This window comes from Vitis riparia, chromosome 8 (assembly GCF_004353265.1).
Source record: "Vitis riparia cultivar Riparia Gloire de Montpellier isolate 1030 chromosome 8, EGFV_Vit.rip_1.0, whole genome shotgun sequence".
Lineage (NCBI taxonomy): Eukaryota > Viridiplantae > Streptophyta > Magnoliopsida > Vitales > Vitaceae > Vitis > Vitis riparia.
Window position 1 is genome coordinate 12,254,118 of NC_048438.1, and position 17,749 is coordinate 12,271,866.

General features: G+C 33.5%; 2 protein-coding genes across 2 annotated transcripts; one reads left to right on the top strand and one right to left on the bottom strand.

Moving 5' to 3' along the window:
• Window positions 1-2,703: 2,703 nt before the first annotated feature.
• Window positions 2,704-5,436, top strand: LOC117919597 (serine carboxypeptidase-like 45). The gene is made up of 10 exons (XM_034836789.1): window positions 2,704-3,041; window positions 3,153-3,254; window positions 3,380-3,475; window positions 3,635-3,727; window positions 3,816-3,886; window positions 3,987-4,268; window positions 4,392-4,516; window positions 4,677-4,769; window positions 4,861-4,978; window positions 5,066-5,436. Exons 1-10 carry the CDS (start codon window positions 2,795-2,797, stop codon window positions 5,222-5,224), a joined length of 1,386 nt encoding a protein of 461 aa, XP_034692680.1. The 5' UTR covers window positions 2,704-2,794; the 3' UTR covers window positions 5,225-5,436.
• Window positions 5,437-6,261: 825 nt separating this feature from the next.
• Window positions 6,262-10,043, bottom strand: LOC117920006 (10 kDa chaperonin, mitochondrial-like). The gene is made up of 3 exons (XM_034837347.1): window positions 9,844-10,043; window positions 9,124-9,263; window positions 6,262-6,782 (listed from the first exon to the last, which is right to left on the bottom strand). The coding sequence occupies exons 1-3, from the start codon at window positions 9,946-9,948 to the stop codon at window positions 6,734-6,736; spliced, it is 294 nt and encodes a 97-aa protein (XP_034693238.1). The 5' UTR covers window positions 9,949-10,043; the 3' UTR covers window positions 6,262-6,733.
• Between the last annotated feature and the right edge of the window lie 7,706 nt (window positions 10,044-17,749).

Consider the following 17,749-nt stretch of genomic DNA (forward strand, 5'->3'; position numbering starts at 1 on the left):
CTCTACATAAATACATTTGGGACCTCCTACAACCTCACCATATATCATAAGCCAAAGTAGTGAACATTCCATTATCAACCTTAACACCTTTGGTTCACTATGATGGTACTCTTTCCTATAACCCAACGCAATCTTGACAAGTGGTTAGAACCGAACCCTCTAATCTTCAGCCGCGCAAATGGCATCTTCTTTGTTGTAAACAAGTCATCTTAAGTCATGCATTAACCAACTCATACGCATTGTTCAATTGCCACCTACCTACCTATGTACCAATCCAATTTTTCACTCTCGTGTATAAAACACGTTGCTATTGATTTTCATTTTGTTCATGATAAGGTTTTTGTCGGCCAACATTGTGCCTCTCATATTTCCACTCAAGACCAACTTGTTGACGCTCTCACCAAATCATTATTCCATCAATGACTTCTTTTATTCCTTTCCAAGATGGGTGTTTCCAATGGAAGTGAAATATTGGTAACGAATCAACAACTTTCTCCCAACCTCGTGGATTCCAGCTCATGATCCACTCAATCACATGAAATGAAATCTCTTAACTTCAACTGCTCCCAATAATTCGCAATTAAGCATATTGCAATATTCTCATTTGTGTATATATATTATTGTAAAACATACAACAATTTATTCAATTCATTCCTTTTTCTGCAAACTTGCTTGACCCTATTAATGCCATCTTACATCCACTGTCATTCCATTCATGAAAGCAGACCTTAAAAAAACACTCGCTCATAAAACATCACTCCAAAAAAAATCAGTTTTTTTGCCAAATTTACAACAAGAATATTTGTTTATTTGGCAAGTAGAGGGACTGGACTGGAGAGCAAAATCAGCCTGAAGTCACGGGTCATGAAATAGGATTCCTGGCCTGAAAAAGGCATGTGAAGCCAGTCCAAATTCCGAGTAGAAAAAAGGTCTCCAGTGAGGGTGGGGACATGGAGGCTGGAAATTGTAATAATCCCAAGAGTAGTCTTGCGCCATTGTCCAAATGAGAACATCACGAGAGAGATTGAAAAGGGTGTCTCCAGCGTCTGTTTCTAGCACCGGCTTTGAAAAAGCAATGTGAACGTAATCAACTCAAATAAAGAATTGCCAAGATTTTCCATTGAAAAGCCCACCATTCATTCATTCATACATTTTCTGCAACTTTTTTGTCTTCATATAAAACCTTCATCATCACCCATCTCCATTCACAAAACCAAGACGAGGGCTCGGGTTTCTTCTGATGGATCACCTGGGATCATTAACAATTAGAAAAATACTTGTCCCGAGTGTAAAATGCCGGTCGGAATGCCGGAAAGTTAATGAGAAAATGTTCAGTGTCAATACCTTCATTAAAAAATATTGATTTTATAAATGTTTGATAAGTTGATTCCAAAAAAACACTTTTTAAATAATAAAAAATTGGATAAATAAATTTTAGTTGTTTTTAAAAAATAATTCTTGGATTTTTATTTTATAAAAATTGTGTAAATTTAATTTATATAATCTTAATTAAATTAATTCAAATCTTATTAAAAATAAAAATAATTATAAATCATAAATAAATAGTTCTTAGTAAAATATGAATATTGGCATTGTAATAAAATTATAAATTATATTTTTATTAAAAAATGAATTATTTTAGTATTTATTATCATAAAGGCATGATTGATTTTTTTTTTTGTTAAAATGAATAATAATAATAATAATAATAATAATAAATAATATTTTATTTAAAATAAATTTAAAAACAAACAAAGTTTTATTGTTTGTTATGTAAGTTAATTTTATATTAGATGTACACAAAGTATTTTAGATTAATCTTGATTCAATTTGTAATATATCAAGTTAGTTATTTAAATTATTAACTATTCTTGCAAATTGATAAGTTTATTAAAGAATTTAAATTAAAACATTAATTTTTATTTGATTTTATCTTACTTGATTTAAAGTCTATTCCTATAGCCAAAATATATATATATATATATATATAATTGTATTTTGAAGAAAAATAGTAAAATCATGATCATTTTGATTCAATTTTGGTTTTTTTTTATTTTTTTTCATATTGAATCATCTAATTTTAAGTTTTAAATTATTTTTAAAATTTAATAAATTTATTAATAAATTCAATACATTAAATTTTACTTAATTTAAAATCTATTTATTTAAAAAAAATTCATAAGAATGTAATTATATATAGAAGAAAAACAATAGAGTTAGTTTTTGGATCAATTTTAATAAATTTTTAGTGTTTTTTTAGTTTCAAATTACTTTTTAAAATTAATAAACTTATTAGCAAATTTAACACATTTAGTTTGCTTTGTTTTGAAATCTATTTGTACTATAAAAAATAAAAATAAAAATGATTTTATGTAAAAGAGAAATAATAAAATTAATCTAGTTAAAAAAATATTAATTTTCTTAAAAAAAGTATAAATAAAAAATGAGATCATATTTGAAAATTTAGGATGTCGGTCACTACAAAGAGAATAAAAAAAAAATTGTATATTGTTGTTTTGGTTTTTATGAATTTTTTAAATTTCTTCATATTTACCTTTTTTAAAAATAATAATAATTTTACAACTTTCAAGGATTGAAAACTATTTTTAAATCCCAGCACATGTCTCCTAGTCAGTATTATTATATTCATCAGTCAGCCTAGCAGTATCATTGCCCAAAATTTGTCTAAGAAGGCATCTCTCTCTTCAGTCTTCACTTCCTCATTCTCTCACCACACACTCTCTCTCTCTCTTCCTCTTCTCCTTCTTCTTCTTCCCTCTCTCTCTCTAAAACCATGCAACTACAGCCATGGATAATCATGGCAACAATCTCTGCATTTCTCATACAAATTTGTTTAACAGTAGAGTCCCCTCCGAGTGCTGATAAGATCGTCAGTTTGCCAGGACAACCACAAGTTGGTTTCCAGCAATTTGCTGGATACATAACCGTGGACGAAAAGCAACAGAGACATCTTTTCTACTACTTTGTTGAAGCAGAAACCGACCCAGCTTCAAAGCCTCTTGTTCTTTGGTTAAATGGAGGTAAATTCATCTTTATCGACTCACTCAGATCAATACAGGGGAATCTAATTTTTTCTTTTCTTTTCTTTTCTTTTTTGAATTTGTGTTTCATATCCTTTCTGGGTTTTGAAGGACCTGGGTGTTCATCCATTGGAGCTGGAGCATTTTGTGAACATGGGCCATTCAAACCAAGTGGAGAGATCCTGGTGAATAATGATTATAGTTGGAATAAAGGTACCCACACAAAAGTTTATTCACTTCCTTTTGGGTGTGCTGAATGTGGATGCTTGTTCATACTTCAGACAAGGGCTTTCCTTTTTCTCTTTCTAATTTTGCTCTTTTGTTCTTCTACGTCGCAGTGGCAAATATGTTATACCTAGAATCACCAGCAGGGGTTGGTTTCTCCTATTCTGCAAATACATCCTTCTATGCCTTTGTGAACGATGAGATGACAGGTTCTCTGCATAATTTTTTTTCTTTTTTTTCTTTTTCCTGTGGAGCAGTTTTGGAATTCTAGAAAGCTTATCTGGATCTGATGGCTCTAAAACAAACCGTGAATTGACCTAGTTTAGCGACATTTGACTGAAACTGATTCGGGTTTTTCTTTTCTTAAGCACGAGACAATCTCAAATTCCTCCAACGCTGGTTCCTGAAATTCCCAGAATATAAAAACAGAGATCTGTTCCTCACAGGGGAGAGCTATGCAGGTGTGTTTCACATTCTTTTTAACTGTAGAGAAACAAGTCACTGAGGGAGAAAAGGGACTTTTCTTCTGAAATTTTCTGTTCTGACCAGGTCACTATGTTCCCCAACTTGCACAACTCATTGTCCAATCCAAAGTGAAATTCAATCTGAAGGGCGTAGCTGTGAGTAGAAAAGAACTTAAAATAAAAAAAATAAAAAATGCATTGATATTTATCCAAATCCTATCTAATTGAAAAGTTGTTTGCAATTTGGAAATTTCAGATAGGGAATCCTCTTCTGGAATTCAACACGGATTTTAACTCGAGGGCTGAGTACATGTGGTCTCACGGACTAATATCAGATATAACATATGAAGCCTTCACTGTAATTTGCAACTATTCTCAAGTAAGAAGAGAGATAGTGATGGGGTCGCTTTCCCCAGCTTGTTCTGGGGTAATAAGCCAAGTCTCAAGAGAACTAGGCAAACATATCGACAGCTACGATGTCACACTTGATGTCTGTTTACCTTCGGTTGTTTCACAATCTGAAAGGCTCAATCAACCAGTAGGCCTTTCTCATTCTTTTTCTTTTCTTTTCTTTCCTTTCTTTATCCCTGAACCCTGTTTTCCCCTGTTTCTACTCTTTATTTACTTCTCTGACTACTCAAATTTAATCTCTCATTTACAGCGAGGCACACAGAAAATTGACGTCTGTGTGGAGGATGAAACCATCAAATACTTGAACAGGAAGGACGTACAGAAAGCCCTCCACGCTCACCTCAAGGGCGTCTCAAGATGGAGTATTTGCAGCGAGTAATGATCTGATACTCCCACTAATTATAACTTAATAACTTTACAATCAACACAAGTACTGTGAAAACAACCACATCAAGTGATTCCATTTTTCCTAACCTTTTTCTTCCATGTGTGCCCACCTCTCCTTTTTTACTCCTTTCTTTGTATTTGATAAAAGGGTCCTCAAATATGAATATCGGAATTTAGAGATACCTACTATTCATGTGGTGGGCGCAGTCCTCAAATCTGGAATCCGGGTCCTGGTTTACAGGTAATTTAGCAGCAACCTACTTACTAACCAATTTTTTGAAACTCTTTACCATTCATGATCATGATAATACAATGAACCATAATTTCTGCAGTGGAGATCAAGATTCAGTAGTTCCGCTGACCGGAACTCGAACCCTGGTGAATGGCCTTGCAAAGGACTTGGGGCTGAATACAACTGTGCCTTATAGAAACTGGTTTCAAGGAAGACAGGTTGGTATACATAAAATTTAATGGATAAGGGAAAATTTTGGTACGAGTATGTCGTGGCTGATTTTCTTGTTTGTTAACTCTTCTCAGGTTGGTGGATGGACACAAGTATATGGTGATAAATTATCTTTCGCTACCATTAGGGGAGCTTCTCATGAAGCTCCATTTTCACAGCCAGAAAGATCGCTTGTGCTGTTCAATACATTTCTCCAGGGGAAGCCGCTACCAGAAGCCACTGTGGTCTTATGATCAAAGTCACTGATATGCAATTTATCATCGCATTAGATTAAGTATTGCCTGATTTTCCAATACATTCAAAATTCAAGCAGGAGATTAATGCATCTTCCTGCCATTAAAAGTCTGTTTGGGTGCGATTCTTCAAGGATTAAGAATGTTCCCTAATGCTTGAAAACGCTTTTCTTATAAAAACTAATTATTTGACAAAGTTGTAAAAATTTAGAGAATCACTGAGATTTTTGGACTAACATGTTGTGATGGGCATATGGACTCAGCATGCCAGCCATTCAAACCCTAAATAGTATTTGACAGACATGATTTTTGCTTGTAATCTAGACATATCACATGTCGATAGCAAAGTACTGAGCAGGTCCTTTGGAAGTGACCTTACTCGAGGACACAAATGGAAGGAAAAAAAAACGAAAACATAGAAACAACAAAATGGACCCATGCTCCCTACTTTATAACTTAAAAACAAAATATAATTCCCCTGAAACTCCATTAAAGTTATCATGAACTCCCAGAAAAAGAAGAGTTTCAACCGAATGAGAAAACAAAACAAAATTCAGCTGATACTAATATGATTGTCGTTGGTTATGCGGAAGCCACAGCAAGATTCAATATCAAAATATGCAAACACCGAATAAATTCGAAAGAAACAGGGAAAAGAAACCATTCAACCAGAATTCTTAATATCACCTAATAAACCATAATCACATAATCAGTGAATGATACCAGTGTCATACACAGTTTCGATGGTATAACTCGAAATGCTGTTAGACCTGGCACAAAGCAATGCAGCCTCTCTCTGTTTCTAATTTTTCTATTATTATTTTTTAAAATTTTACATGAAATAACCAAAGGGACCAAACCCAGGTGTGAAGTGAACCCACAATGTCCACAGCTGATATAGAAAAGATGTCAATATCTCTATAAATTATGAGCCCTGCAACTTTACAATGACTAAATGTGCAATATGGAACATATATATATATATATATATATATATATATACAGACATATGCCCTTAACTATTAATATACTGCCTATTAATAATTAAAACATGTCGTTTTATCATTCAGATATATTGATCTATATGTCTCCTTGACCATGAGTACATAATAAATTACAAAATAAGGAACCTAAAAAACTTTCCATGAAAGAAGAACATAATAAATGTTTCTCTGATGATCAAGTCTATGGCTGTCAAATTAGCACAGACATGTGGAACATACAGGTAAAGTCAACTAAGTGAACAACATGATCATTTTTCTAGGAAGAAGATCTATGACTCATAACCATAACTTTATGGCACATTACCATAATCTGTACAGAAATCAACAGTGATTGTTTCCCACAAATAGAAAGCTAGATGACGCTTTCATCTCATTCAAAGCCAACAGAATAAAACTGTTCCATGGAAAATGTGAGGCCAAGCTGTACTACTTGCTACAATTTGGCTCAAGGTGAACATTGTGCTCATGAATTATTCTTTGCCAAGATGAGAGATGGCACAGGACGTCAATCATGCAGTGTTCCCAATATATCCTCATCCCGGTACAAATGATACCTGAAACAAGTTCAAAAATAATTTTATTGGGTCTAATCATTTGGAACAAACTTTAGAATTAGGAAGACAAAATTAAAGGTTTTTTTTTATGAGAAACAACAATGTGATATATTGAATTATCACATTGGCAAAGAAAGGAATAAAACTTCATGTAATTTTCTTTACACACTAACTTAAGAATGAATTCCAGACAAATATCTCAATGTAAAACATGTATTCTTCTTATTGCTGCTCTTAATTACAGAACCAAATACTAAAATTTATTGTAAATGTCATTTTAAAATGTTTTTGATAGATGAAAAAAAAAAAAAAATGGTGTATAAGATTTTCAAGAGAAAACACACACACACACACACACGTGCACGCGCATATAAGGCAGCCCATAAGTTATTGCTGGTCTATGAAACAATTGCATAAGATTTTGGTATCAATTATCTAACCATCTTAAACTAACCCCAACTAAGTATAAAAGGCAACAATCCTTTCCCACATAAACCATCAAGCAAAGCCAAGTTGTAAGTGTTCCAATTCACATGGTGAAAGTCTCCACCAAAATATACTTGATTCCAGCAAAAACCAAATTTCAATTCTCTTCAAGTAGCTACCAAATATAGAGAAACTCGTTAAAAATATTTGGTGAGTAATGAATAAGAAATGTACTCAAATCCACAAGATTTAATTCAAAATCCATTATTATGTTATTATACACCTTGAATAAAATATGCTAAGACTATTTTACTTTAACTTCACATAAAAAATTCAAAACTACTACATAGAACATAACAACTACATGAAAGCAACCCAAATATAGTCTTCATTATCCCAATCCATGAACCCATGAAAATATTATAGGAGTAGCCTGAATTTACCGAAGACAAATAAAAGTTAATTCAGAAATCCAAAGCAAACAATTAAACCTTTATAGCACTTTAGAGGAGAAAACAAGAGATAAATGAACTAAACTACCCCAAAAATTTGGTCTAAGAAGATTGTCAAATGCAAGGTGTAAATTTTAAAAAAGATGTGTGTGTGTTTATTGTTGCATGTTTCAGTGTATTTTTATTTTATTTTATTTTAAGAAGAAGAAGAAGAAGAAGAAGAAGAAAGCATGACTGTCTGCATCTTGGTTCCTCAATGCCCTGTAAATATTTATCCATTAATTACTCAACTATCTAACCTCTAATATGCCTACAATCGACAACTACTTCATGGTGGAAGGTCCTGGACTCAACTGATTATAATAAAATGGAAAAACGTAACTCCAAAAGGAATAATAGTCCTTTTGATAGGGTCAATAACCATCATTAATTAAAGGAATCTGGTGTATCCCTTCTAGATGTCCCATCAAACCTAAAAACCCTGATCTCTTGTAACAGATAAAATTAAAATCTGTTACTAGTTTAATTGTTGTATACAGGTAAATACCCATAACAAGTCAAAACTAGAATAGTCACCAACATGGTCAAAACAAAATATGAAGTTTGTTGTTTTTTCCTTTTTGGAAATCAAACCAAGAACTTGCCACATCCCCACTTCAATCTCTCACCACTTGAGCCAACCTCAATGGCCACATAAAATGAATTTCAAGCAAAGAACATCTGTCCTAATAAGAGGATTTAAAAATCCAATATAGCACATTGTTAATTTCAATCATCTCATGTTCTTTAAAGGACCAAAGAGAGGTGGGAAAGTAAGGCCCAAATGTGCATTTCTCTTCTCATGGGTGCTGAGTAATTACAAGGAATAATACTTTTGCAAGGAGAAGGTAAATGGATCCCAGTCCCAAGGAATGGTATTGACTGGTATGAGAATTTTTTTTAATGAAATTGCTCCTCTGTTATAAAGATAATCCAATTTAGGCAGAAAAAGAGGGCCCTTAGTTGTTAACTCCAAGTCCAGATATTAAGGGACCATTCATACCTGTATAGTAAGAGTGTAGGCATAGGCATGATGTCCATGAAGTACACAGGCACATACTAAAACAGTTCTTCTATAGACACAATGGTTGAAGTCAAACCTAAAAATCAGTTGTCCAACACAATAAAAGAAGTGCAAGGGAAATTTCTGGGTGGTGCAGTGGTCAATCATATCCTTCTTTTCCTGAACAGAGGTTGAATGCCAATGCATTGACTATATCTCACTTTTAGGATGGCCATGGCTCTTGAATCTAATCATATCGGTCAACCAAAGAGAATACATGTAAAGTTACTTAACTGATGCAACACGCTCAAATTTGACATACCAGTAGATTAAGTCATCATATATATATCAAGAAACAAAAACAATGATAACTCCAGGAAATATGAAGGCGAAAAGCCTGAAATGATAAACTTATCCTTACTCTTTGTCGCCAAGCTTGACTTCAGTTCCCCCATATTCAGGTAACAGGACGGTGTCTCCTTCCTTCACTCCAACGGGAATTAGCTTTCCCTCTCTATCCCACAGCCCAGGACCCACCGCAACAACTTTTCCAGAATTCAGCTGATTCAACAAGCAAAGAAAATCTTAATAAATGTAAAGAAAACACAACAGGTTGATTCCAAATTCATGTCTTGCAATAGAAAATTTATAGAGGAAAATATAAGAACCGAAAACATACATCAGTCATGACCAAAAACCTATATTAACATCTGCAAAACCAATTTGTCCGAACAATACGTGTAAAAGATAGGGATAAAACTGAGAAAAAGATTTTGGCATAAAAAACAAAAATCCATAATTATATAATTATAAAACACATTAATAAAACGTGAGGCATTCAAAAATTGTTTGTCTTTTCACGCCACAATGAGAATACACAAGAAATTTCCTCGTCTAACTAACACCCAAAAATTGAAACGTCCCAAGAAAAAGCATGAATTGAATTTTAATATTATAATTTTCATCATTTGGCCGGAGAGTTTCTTATACTATTGAAACCAAGACATCGTAAAATTCGAAGTTTCACTTGTCTTTTTCTCAGTTTTCTTGGCAAACAAACAGAAAACCGGAAGTGTGAAGACCGAAATGCGACGACAACGACAAGACAAAGTAATCGAGAGGAAAATTTGGGGAATTTTACCTTGTTCGTCTTTTCAGGCAGTAAAACCCCAGCATTGGTTTTGGATGGAGGAATGATTTTCTCCACCAATACCCTGTTCAAAGATGGAATCAAACGCTTCGCCATATATTTCAAATTACTATGATGAACTAGAACAGAGGAGAAACCAGTGGCACACAGAACCTAAAACCCTAGTTGTATCTGCCAAGTGTGAGGGTTTAAGTCCGAGAGCCAAAACAATCGGGTTCGGGTCGGATCCGACAGGAACTGCAAAAAAAGCACGGTAATAAGTAATAACTCTGCATATTTACACAATTTTAACGTATAAAAATTTATGTACTCACTGTCAGACCTCAACACTACTTTAGGGCGGGTCGAAAGATTGTCCCGGAACAGAATGAGCCTCCGGTTACTATTTGGGCTGGGTTTTGGGCTTGGAGTACTAATTTAGGTTGAATTTGGGCTTGGAATTAAAACTAAACTAACCTAGGCCCACAAATGTGTTTCATTTGATGGGATTGATTTGATGGGCATTTGTCACGAACCTTTTTTGGTAAATCATTTTGGAAGATTTCTCTATTGTCTGAGCAAAGATTAATTTCAAGAGTAAAGAAATAGTAGTGGGTGTGACTTGGCCATTGGAGACCCTCGGGCATGTGATGATGATAGTTGACAAGTAATTAATTATCTATTTCTCACATATTAAATTTATACTTTAATATTTTTTTAATAAAAATCCTTGACGTGGATTTTATTTTTGTTTATGTTTTTTTACTTAATTTTAATAATATTATTTTTAATATGGTAACTTAATGATTAAAATAAGCATAGTTGAAAGTTTAATTTAGGTAATTAATGATAGCCATGGTAATTAAGAGATGATTTTTAAGTTATATATGATTCATAGAAAATTTGAAGAAAAAATGGGATGAAAGAAAAAAAAAATGAAAACAAAAATTATTTATATATATTATTTCAAATTCATTTCATTTATTTTAAATTTTGATATAAAAATTATAATTTAAAAAATATAAAATTTTCACAAATTTTATTTTATATTTTTCATAATAAATCCAAATATAAAAAAATTGAATTAATTTTATTCACTTCCCTAAAGTTTCGATTAAATACATTTAATTTCTATTAATTTGAAATTTCATTAAATACTTTTGTATTCTTTTCATTTCTTATTTTTACTCGATTCCTTTTTCATTCAAAGGGAAATATATAATGAAATTTCAAATTTATGAAATTAGAAGTATTTAGTCAAAAACTCAAAGAAAGTGAATAAAATTAACCCAAAAAAAATTCACTTTTTAGTATTTCTTAATCACAACGTTAATATGATGTGTCAATCACTTTTCCCTATTCTCATTCTGAAACCTAAATTGAACAAACTGAGAAATTGGTAGAAAATAAACCATCTACTCTATTTATATGTATATGGATTGAGAATACAAAATCAACTTTTTAATTAGTTAAAGCAAATTATAACTATCAATTAAGTATAATCCTAATCATGATTTACAATAATGAAATCCAACTCACTAAAGGGCCAGCCTTTCATCTTAAGCTAGCAACCTTTAAAATTGGCCAGGCAATTACTTCCATTTCCCTTTTCCTCCTGTCCTGATTTAACCAAACCCCAAGCATCCCCCCAGAGAGTCCCACAAGGCAGTTGTGGGATGATTTAGGACAAAACCCAGCAAGCCCATGAATGTTATGATAGAAATATGAAGAAACAAAAATCAATCTCTTGATGCAGAGGGAGGAGGAGATGGGTGAAGCAGTGAAAACATGATTAACCATTAATGAAGAAGGAGCTAGGGGAGGGCATGATGAAAATTTTCATGTAATAGTTGATGTTCCAATGATGGTAGTACCATGACTTTGACCAAATGGAAAATAAAGCAACAACAATGAAGAGAAAGGTGACATTTTAGAAAAAGGAAAGAGACCCTAATTGCTTGCCCACCAATATTTTCTTGCCTCTAATCATGCCTGTGTGCACTCATAACGACATTCCCCGTATTAGGATTTGATCTTTGCTCGTTTCTATCTAAAGCTCTTGCTACTCAACAATATTTTACTCATCCCTTGCCTCCACCCCCTCTTAGGATTGAGAATATAATGGAGGGTCTTCTCCAAAACCATGTACTTTTCCATTGCTGCCCAAAGAACAACACATGTATGTAAATCAAGACGTGGGATCAACTATTTGTGAATTGTGGACTCTTGTACTAGCTGTTATTTGTGACCCCTTAATGGTCTGATATCATTTTCCATGGACCCTTCCATGCTTTGATACCGCTTGTTGGCAATGTGTAAGAATCAAATATAGGATTTTTTTTTATATATATAAAATTATTTTCAAATCTGGGATGTTTTCTAAGCCATCAATTGGAGGTGGTTTCTTGGAAGAGACAACTTCAATTTTGCTTTTCAATGACATCCCTCCTAATTATCATAATTTTTTTTTATAAAGAAAAAATCCCAACCAAATATGTACTTGACAGAAATTTTTTTAGTAGAATTAATGATATGGAAGGATGAAACAAAAAGTATGTGAAGTTCTTGTGTGTTGTGTACGTGTTCCTTTGAATTATAGGAATGGACAAAGGTCATCAACAAACCTAATCAATGATGGAGATTAAGAAATTGAATTTGTTCCCCCCCACCCCAAAAAAAAGCCAGAAAGAAAAGATGCCCAGAAGCCAAAGTCCAATCTAGGGTCACGACAATTGCTAAAGTCCCATGCGTCTTCTCTCTCAATAAATATAACCAGAGTGTGTGTTGCAGGTGACATAAAAGCCTGATTTAATTACCACAAAGGAACCTGAAAACCTTTCTGAGAAAAAAAGAGGCCTTTAAACCTTCATTATTAGGCAGAACAGTTCCAAAATAATTGATTAATTAAGGTAGGAAGGTAGAGAAATCTTCTCAGTATCTTGTCTGTCTCTGGTCTATACTTCCAAATATTGGACAATTTTTTTATTAAAGCTAACAACCCTCATTATAATGTATCAGAATAGTTATGCCCTGCAAGGCTGCAACCACAGCCTGAAACTTTGTGCTAGAGAAGCCTAAATATAGGATAATAATCCTTTTGGGGATCATAATTAGAACTAATAATAATAATGATATATGTAGATAATTGCCAGGAGAAGAAATAGCAGAGCCGTATTTATTTATATGTATTTAATTATTGTCACGGATGAAATAAAAAGGTACGTACATGGGGGTTTTACTACAAAGGTATCAGGATGACTGGGGAGCATCTGTTGGGAGGTGGTGCAAAGCCTCATCAAGTATCCATGACTTTGATGTACTCATCTTCCTTCTAAGAATAAAAAGTGGGAGAGGACACCATCATTTCTTCTAAGAAAGTCATCACTACATACATTCTGATATTCACCACCCACCTCTAGGTTATGTCCCACCTCCACCTCCTCTCTTTCTCTTTCTCTGTCTCTGTCTCTCTCTCTCTCTCTTTTTTTTTTTTTTTTTAATTATCAATCAAACTTTATATTAGATTAATTTCTTACTGCTTTCCTTGTGCTGATTCTGATTTTTTGGTGAGGGAAAATGGAGGAATTAAGGGGAAAGGTGAGAAATGAATTATAGAGCTGTCTGATTGATAATAATTATGATATTGACAAATGGGGGTTGGTTGAGCTGTGACCCCTTTAGCAAAATAGCCAACCTTAATATCCATGTTTGCATTTAAATGGTACATACACTCAGGGGCATAAGAGCTTATCATGAATCTTGGGGATACACCTACTAGTTTTAACTTTTAAGAGCAACTTTTAAAGATCAATCAGAATAAAAGTTTGTTCTGAAAGGGGGAAAAAAGTGTCTTTCCCCCCACTGGGCAATGGCCATTAATGGGGCTTTAAGCAAATATGAAAGGAATCTCTGGGTTATGTTATAGGCGTGAGTAATGGAAACAAAACCCAGATACAAACACATTCCTTTAAAGTTTTTAACAGTATTGTAAGCCAGTCTTCACATCTGATCACAGCGATATTTTCCCAGGAAAAATTCTCCAAGCAGTAAGCCAGTCAAGTATGAGAGTTTTATCAAGGGAAATAAAGGGGTAATATAAGAACCTCTCACCATGGTCTCTGGGAACTCCATATGAACTTGGGTCATTGCCCACTGGTTGTGTTCAAGTCAATTTTTGAAGATCCTCTATCAAAACTTCTGTCCATATTAATGACATATTTGTAATTTTAAAGCATTATTTTACTTCATTACTTTTGCATATATATATATATATATATATATTTTCTCTCCATCTGAATTTCAGAAAATCCATAATGATATGATTGAAAAACTTTATCAAAATAAAGGTGCATACATGGGAGTTGATGGCTGGCATTGTCTTCAAGGTATGCTACTTTGATACGTTTTCCTGAAGGGTATAATAATTTAGAAAATATAGAAAAAAAAAAAAAAAAACTAAATCGTTGGAAAAAAAAAAGAAAAGGAAAAGAAATTTTTCATACGTACAATGCGTTGGCTTGTTAAGACTGTTCAGTGTCTGGATACTTTTTTTGTTGATGAGCAACTGTTCATCTGCTCACAGCTTTAACTGTGTAACAGTAACTAGGAGTCAGATTTTTTATTTGTTTATTTATTATTATTATTTTTTTTGTATGGGGGTGGGGGGGTAAATTAGTTTGACTTGTATTTTTGCCTGGGGGCGACTGGATGCATTATTGGTAGCGAAGATGGTGTAAGAAACCCCAGATAGACCACCAAGAACAAAGCATTGAAGTCCATTTGTAAAGCATATCCAAACACCCCCTCATTGCAACACCTGCCCTTGGGTAAAATCTTTTTGGGGGAAGAGTAGGTGACCTGTGGGTGAATTTTGCCTTGGGAGTATTTATAGAATATAGAGTATAGCATAGAAAATAGAAGACATTCTCACACATATACCAGTAGGTAAAAAGACACCCTACCACTACATCAAAGGAATAAAACACAAGGAAAATTATTGATCTCTCACATGGCCCAAGATTGATCAAAATTGAGACGAGAGAGAGATCCTGGGGAGCTTTCAACCTTCAGTCATACTAAACTTAAACTCTCTCTCTCTCTCTCTCTCCCTCTTTTCCTTCTCTCTCCTTCCTATACACACAAACTCTCTCGCTCTCTCTCTCTCTTGCTCTCTCCTTTCTTTCTTTTTTTCTCCATCTTTTCTCCTTTCTTTTCTGGTTTGTAGAGCTTTCCCAGGCAAAAATTAGGCTCTGAAATCAGTAACAAAAGAAGTTTCCAACAAACACCAAATTTAAATTGATTCAGGCAGCAAACCCCATGCATTTTGACTCTCACTCAACATTGACTATTAGCTTCGTCTTCAAACTCCAAGGCAGCAAGACCAAGCCCAAAAGTTTCCTCATAAAATAATCCTCAGTCATCCCACTACAAGCCCACTTTAAGCACCAGTTCTCCCCACTGTTGGAGCCTGGAGGGAGATAAGAGAGGCGATTCCTCTTACATTCTAGGGAGAGAGTTGCTCAGTTGAGGTGACAGTGCGTGCGTATCCAGCATCCCCATGCTATGATTTGGGGTCTCAGCAAGAAACAGATGGGTGTGAGAAAAGAGTTGGCTTGCTTGTCTCTTCTGCTGCTGATGCTGTTACAGTTAGAAAGTTCATGTTTTGCAGAAGGGTATGGCAGATTCAGCAGATTTAAAGTTGGGTCTGGGTCTGGGTCTGGTTCTGGGTCTGGTTCTGAGCTCAGTCCTGCTAAACCCCGTGGTGTGTTCAAAGGAAATGCAGGTAAAGATGGTGATGACGTTTTTGCTGCTGAAAAGAGGAGAGTCTACACAGGTCCAAATCCTCTACACAATAGATAAGCACTAGTAGAGAAACCAAGCTTGATTTTCTCTCCTTCAAGCTATGAATTTTCCTTTCCTTCCCCTTCCCATCTCCTCTTCCTTTTTCCTTCTTTCTTTCCTCTTTTTTCCTCATTTTTATGAATATATATTTTATGCTTGAGGCTTTGCTGAACTTGTTCACAGGATGTTTTTTCAAGTAATTTTACAAATGTATATGAAGACTTAATTAGTTTTGAGATTTTGGTGATCAGGAATCACTTTTATTTGTTAAAATATATATAAATATATATAATATATATATGGCAAGAAATATTTTTCATTCTAATGATCTCCTGAATATTAATGCCATTAATAGGGTGGTTGGTGTTTATGAATATAGGTCTGCTTTTTGATCAAGTTGGTTGGTATTATTATTCTTTCCCACTGCTATTGTATTCAATAAACTGCAGCAGCTTTGCCTCCTCGAGCCTATTCTTTCCCTCATTTCAAGCTTTGCCCTTCAACTAGCTAGCTCATCCATATGATACAGACATGCATGTATTCAGCTTGCATGTCAATATGTGGAAAATTGGCTCCTACATGTTTGTGAAGTTTGATTGTCTATTTGGTTATTTCAGTTGTTTGATGAGTGAAAATCTGCATCTATGATAGCTTCTCTTTCGGCGGAAATGGCTAGTCTGAGATGTTTCCTTTTGCAGAATGTATATTTTACTATTTTGAACCAAAATTAATTAATTAATTTTCACCATAAAGATGGTGTTGCAGGATTAATTTGTCTATAGTCTTCAACTCATCTTAATTTTCCTGCCATGAATGATTATGAAGGAGGCCCCACTGATAGGGTTTGATTCAACCTTTGCCAGCCATATGTCCACTATAGTTATAGACATATACATTGAGAATTTTAATTATTCTTCTGTTTTTTATGATTGTGGATAGAAAATTCTTACACCCTTTTGATGAATGATGGATTACAATAGATGGCAAATTTTAATTTTTTTTTTTATTTCTTTATTGTTTTGTTACTTCATAGATTCATAGGTGAAGTGGGGAAAATTATTTTCAAATTTTAGACCATTACATTTCTTTTTTTTTCTTTTTTTGGGTTCATTCCAATTTCCCATGAGGGAAAACAATTTTTGGGTAAAAAAAGTACAACAAATAGTGTTTTTCCTTTCTAATTATCTTTCTTTGATTTTTTTTAATTTTCATTTTCTTTCCTCTTTTAATTAATGACCTAAAAAATTGTAAAGAAGAAACCTTTCAAAAGAATTCTCTCCATGCCCTCTTCCTCATCTTTCCTTAGATGGTTTACCCATGAATTGTTCTGAAAGATTCTGGGTTGGAATCTATGGTATTCTCAGACATATAGAGTGGAAAAAAAGAAAAGAAATTAGAAGAAAAATAAAAATGATATGAGAGAAAAAGAGGTGAGGAGTGGAAGTTTTGAAAATATTGCAAGTCAATTGTGGAGTGAAGAGGAATAGTGTCCTGGTAGCTACAGTATAAAAATATGTACAAATTGTTTGTTTCTACAAGATTGATATGGAGAGGAGGATTTGGTTTTTGTTTCTTACTGATGATCTCCATACACCATATTTTCAAGATAGGGGCCTTCAGCTTCCCGGCTGCGGTCCACTTGGAAATAGGAAAAGAACTGTTGGATGCAAGAGTTTTGAAATGTGACCATTATTTAATCGAATACGAGTATGAATATAGATATATTTTATGGTTAATATTATGATTTTTTGCCCTTTTTTAACATAAAAAATAATAATAAAAGATATGTTTGATAAATGTTTTTAGAAAATAATTTTTAAAAATATTTCCTAAAAAAAGCTGGTTTTTGTAAGATATTGACGTATTACTTTTAATATTTTTGGAAATTATAAATACTCTAAAAATAAAAAATAATTTAATTTTTAGAAGTGAATTTGAAAGTGCTTCATACCCTCTAAAAATCAAGATAAAATCTCATCAATCTCTTGCCTTTTACTTTTATGATCTAAGTAATATCTCTAGTAATTTTATTGTAAGAAACAGGAATTTCAGTGATGAGACGACAGAATTGGGTTGT

What these genes read in the sequence shown, in the direction of transcription:
- LOC117919597 (XM_034836789.1), top strand. Translation starts at nt 2,795, where the DNA reads ATGCAACTACAGCCATGGATAATCATGGCAACAATCTCTGCATTTCTC. An exon ending in TGTTCTTTGGTTAAATGGAG is followed by an intron (nt 3,042 to 3,152) that starts GTAAATTCATCT and finishes TGGGTTTTGAAG; the next exon opens with GACCTGGGTGTTCATCCATT. An exon ending in CACAGGGGAGAGCTATGCAG is followed by an intron (nt 3,728 to 3,815) that starts GTGTGTTTCACA and finishes TGTTCTGACCAG; the next exon opens with GTCACTATGTTCCCCAACTT.
- LOC117920006 (XM_034837347.1), bottom strand. Translation starts at nt 9,948, where the DNA reads ATGGCGAAGCGTTTGATTCCATCTTTGAACAGGGTATTGGTGGAGAAA. An exon ending in TGCCTGAAAAGACGAACAAG is followed by an intron (nt 9,264 to 9,843) that starts GTAAAATTCCCC and finishes TTGTTGAATCAG; the next exon opens with CTGAATTCTGGAAAAGTTGT. An exon ending in GTCAAGCTTGGCGACAAAGA is followed by an intron (nt 6,783 to 9,123) that starts GTAAGGATAAGT and finishes AACTTGTTTCAG; the next exon opens with GTATCATTTGTACCGGGATG.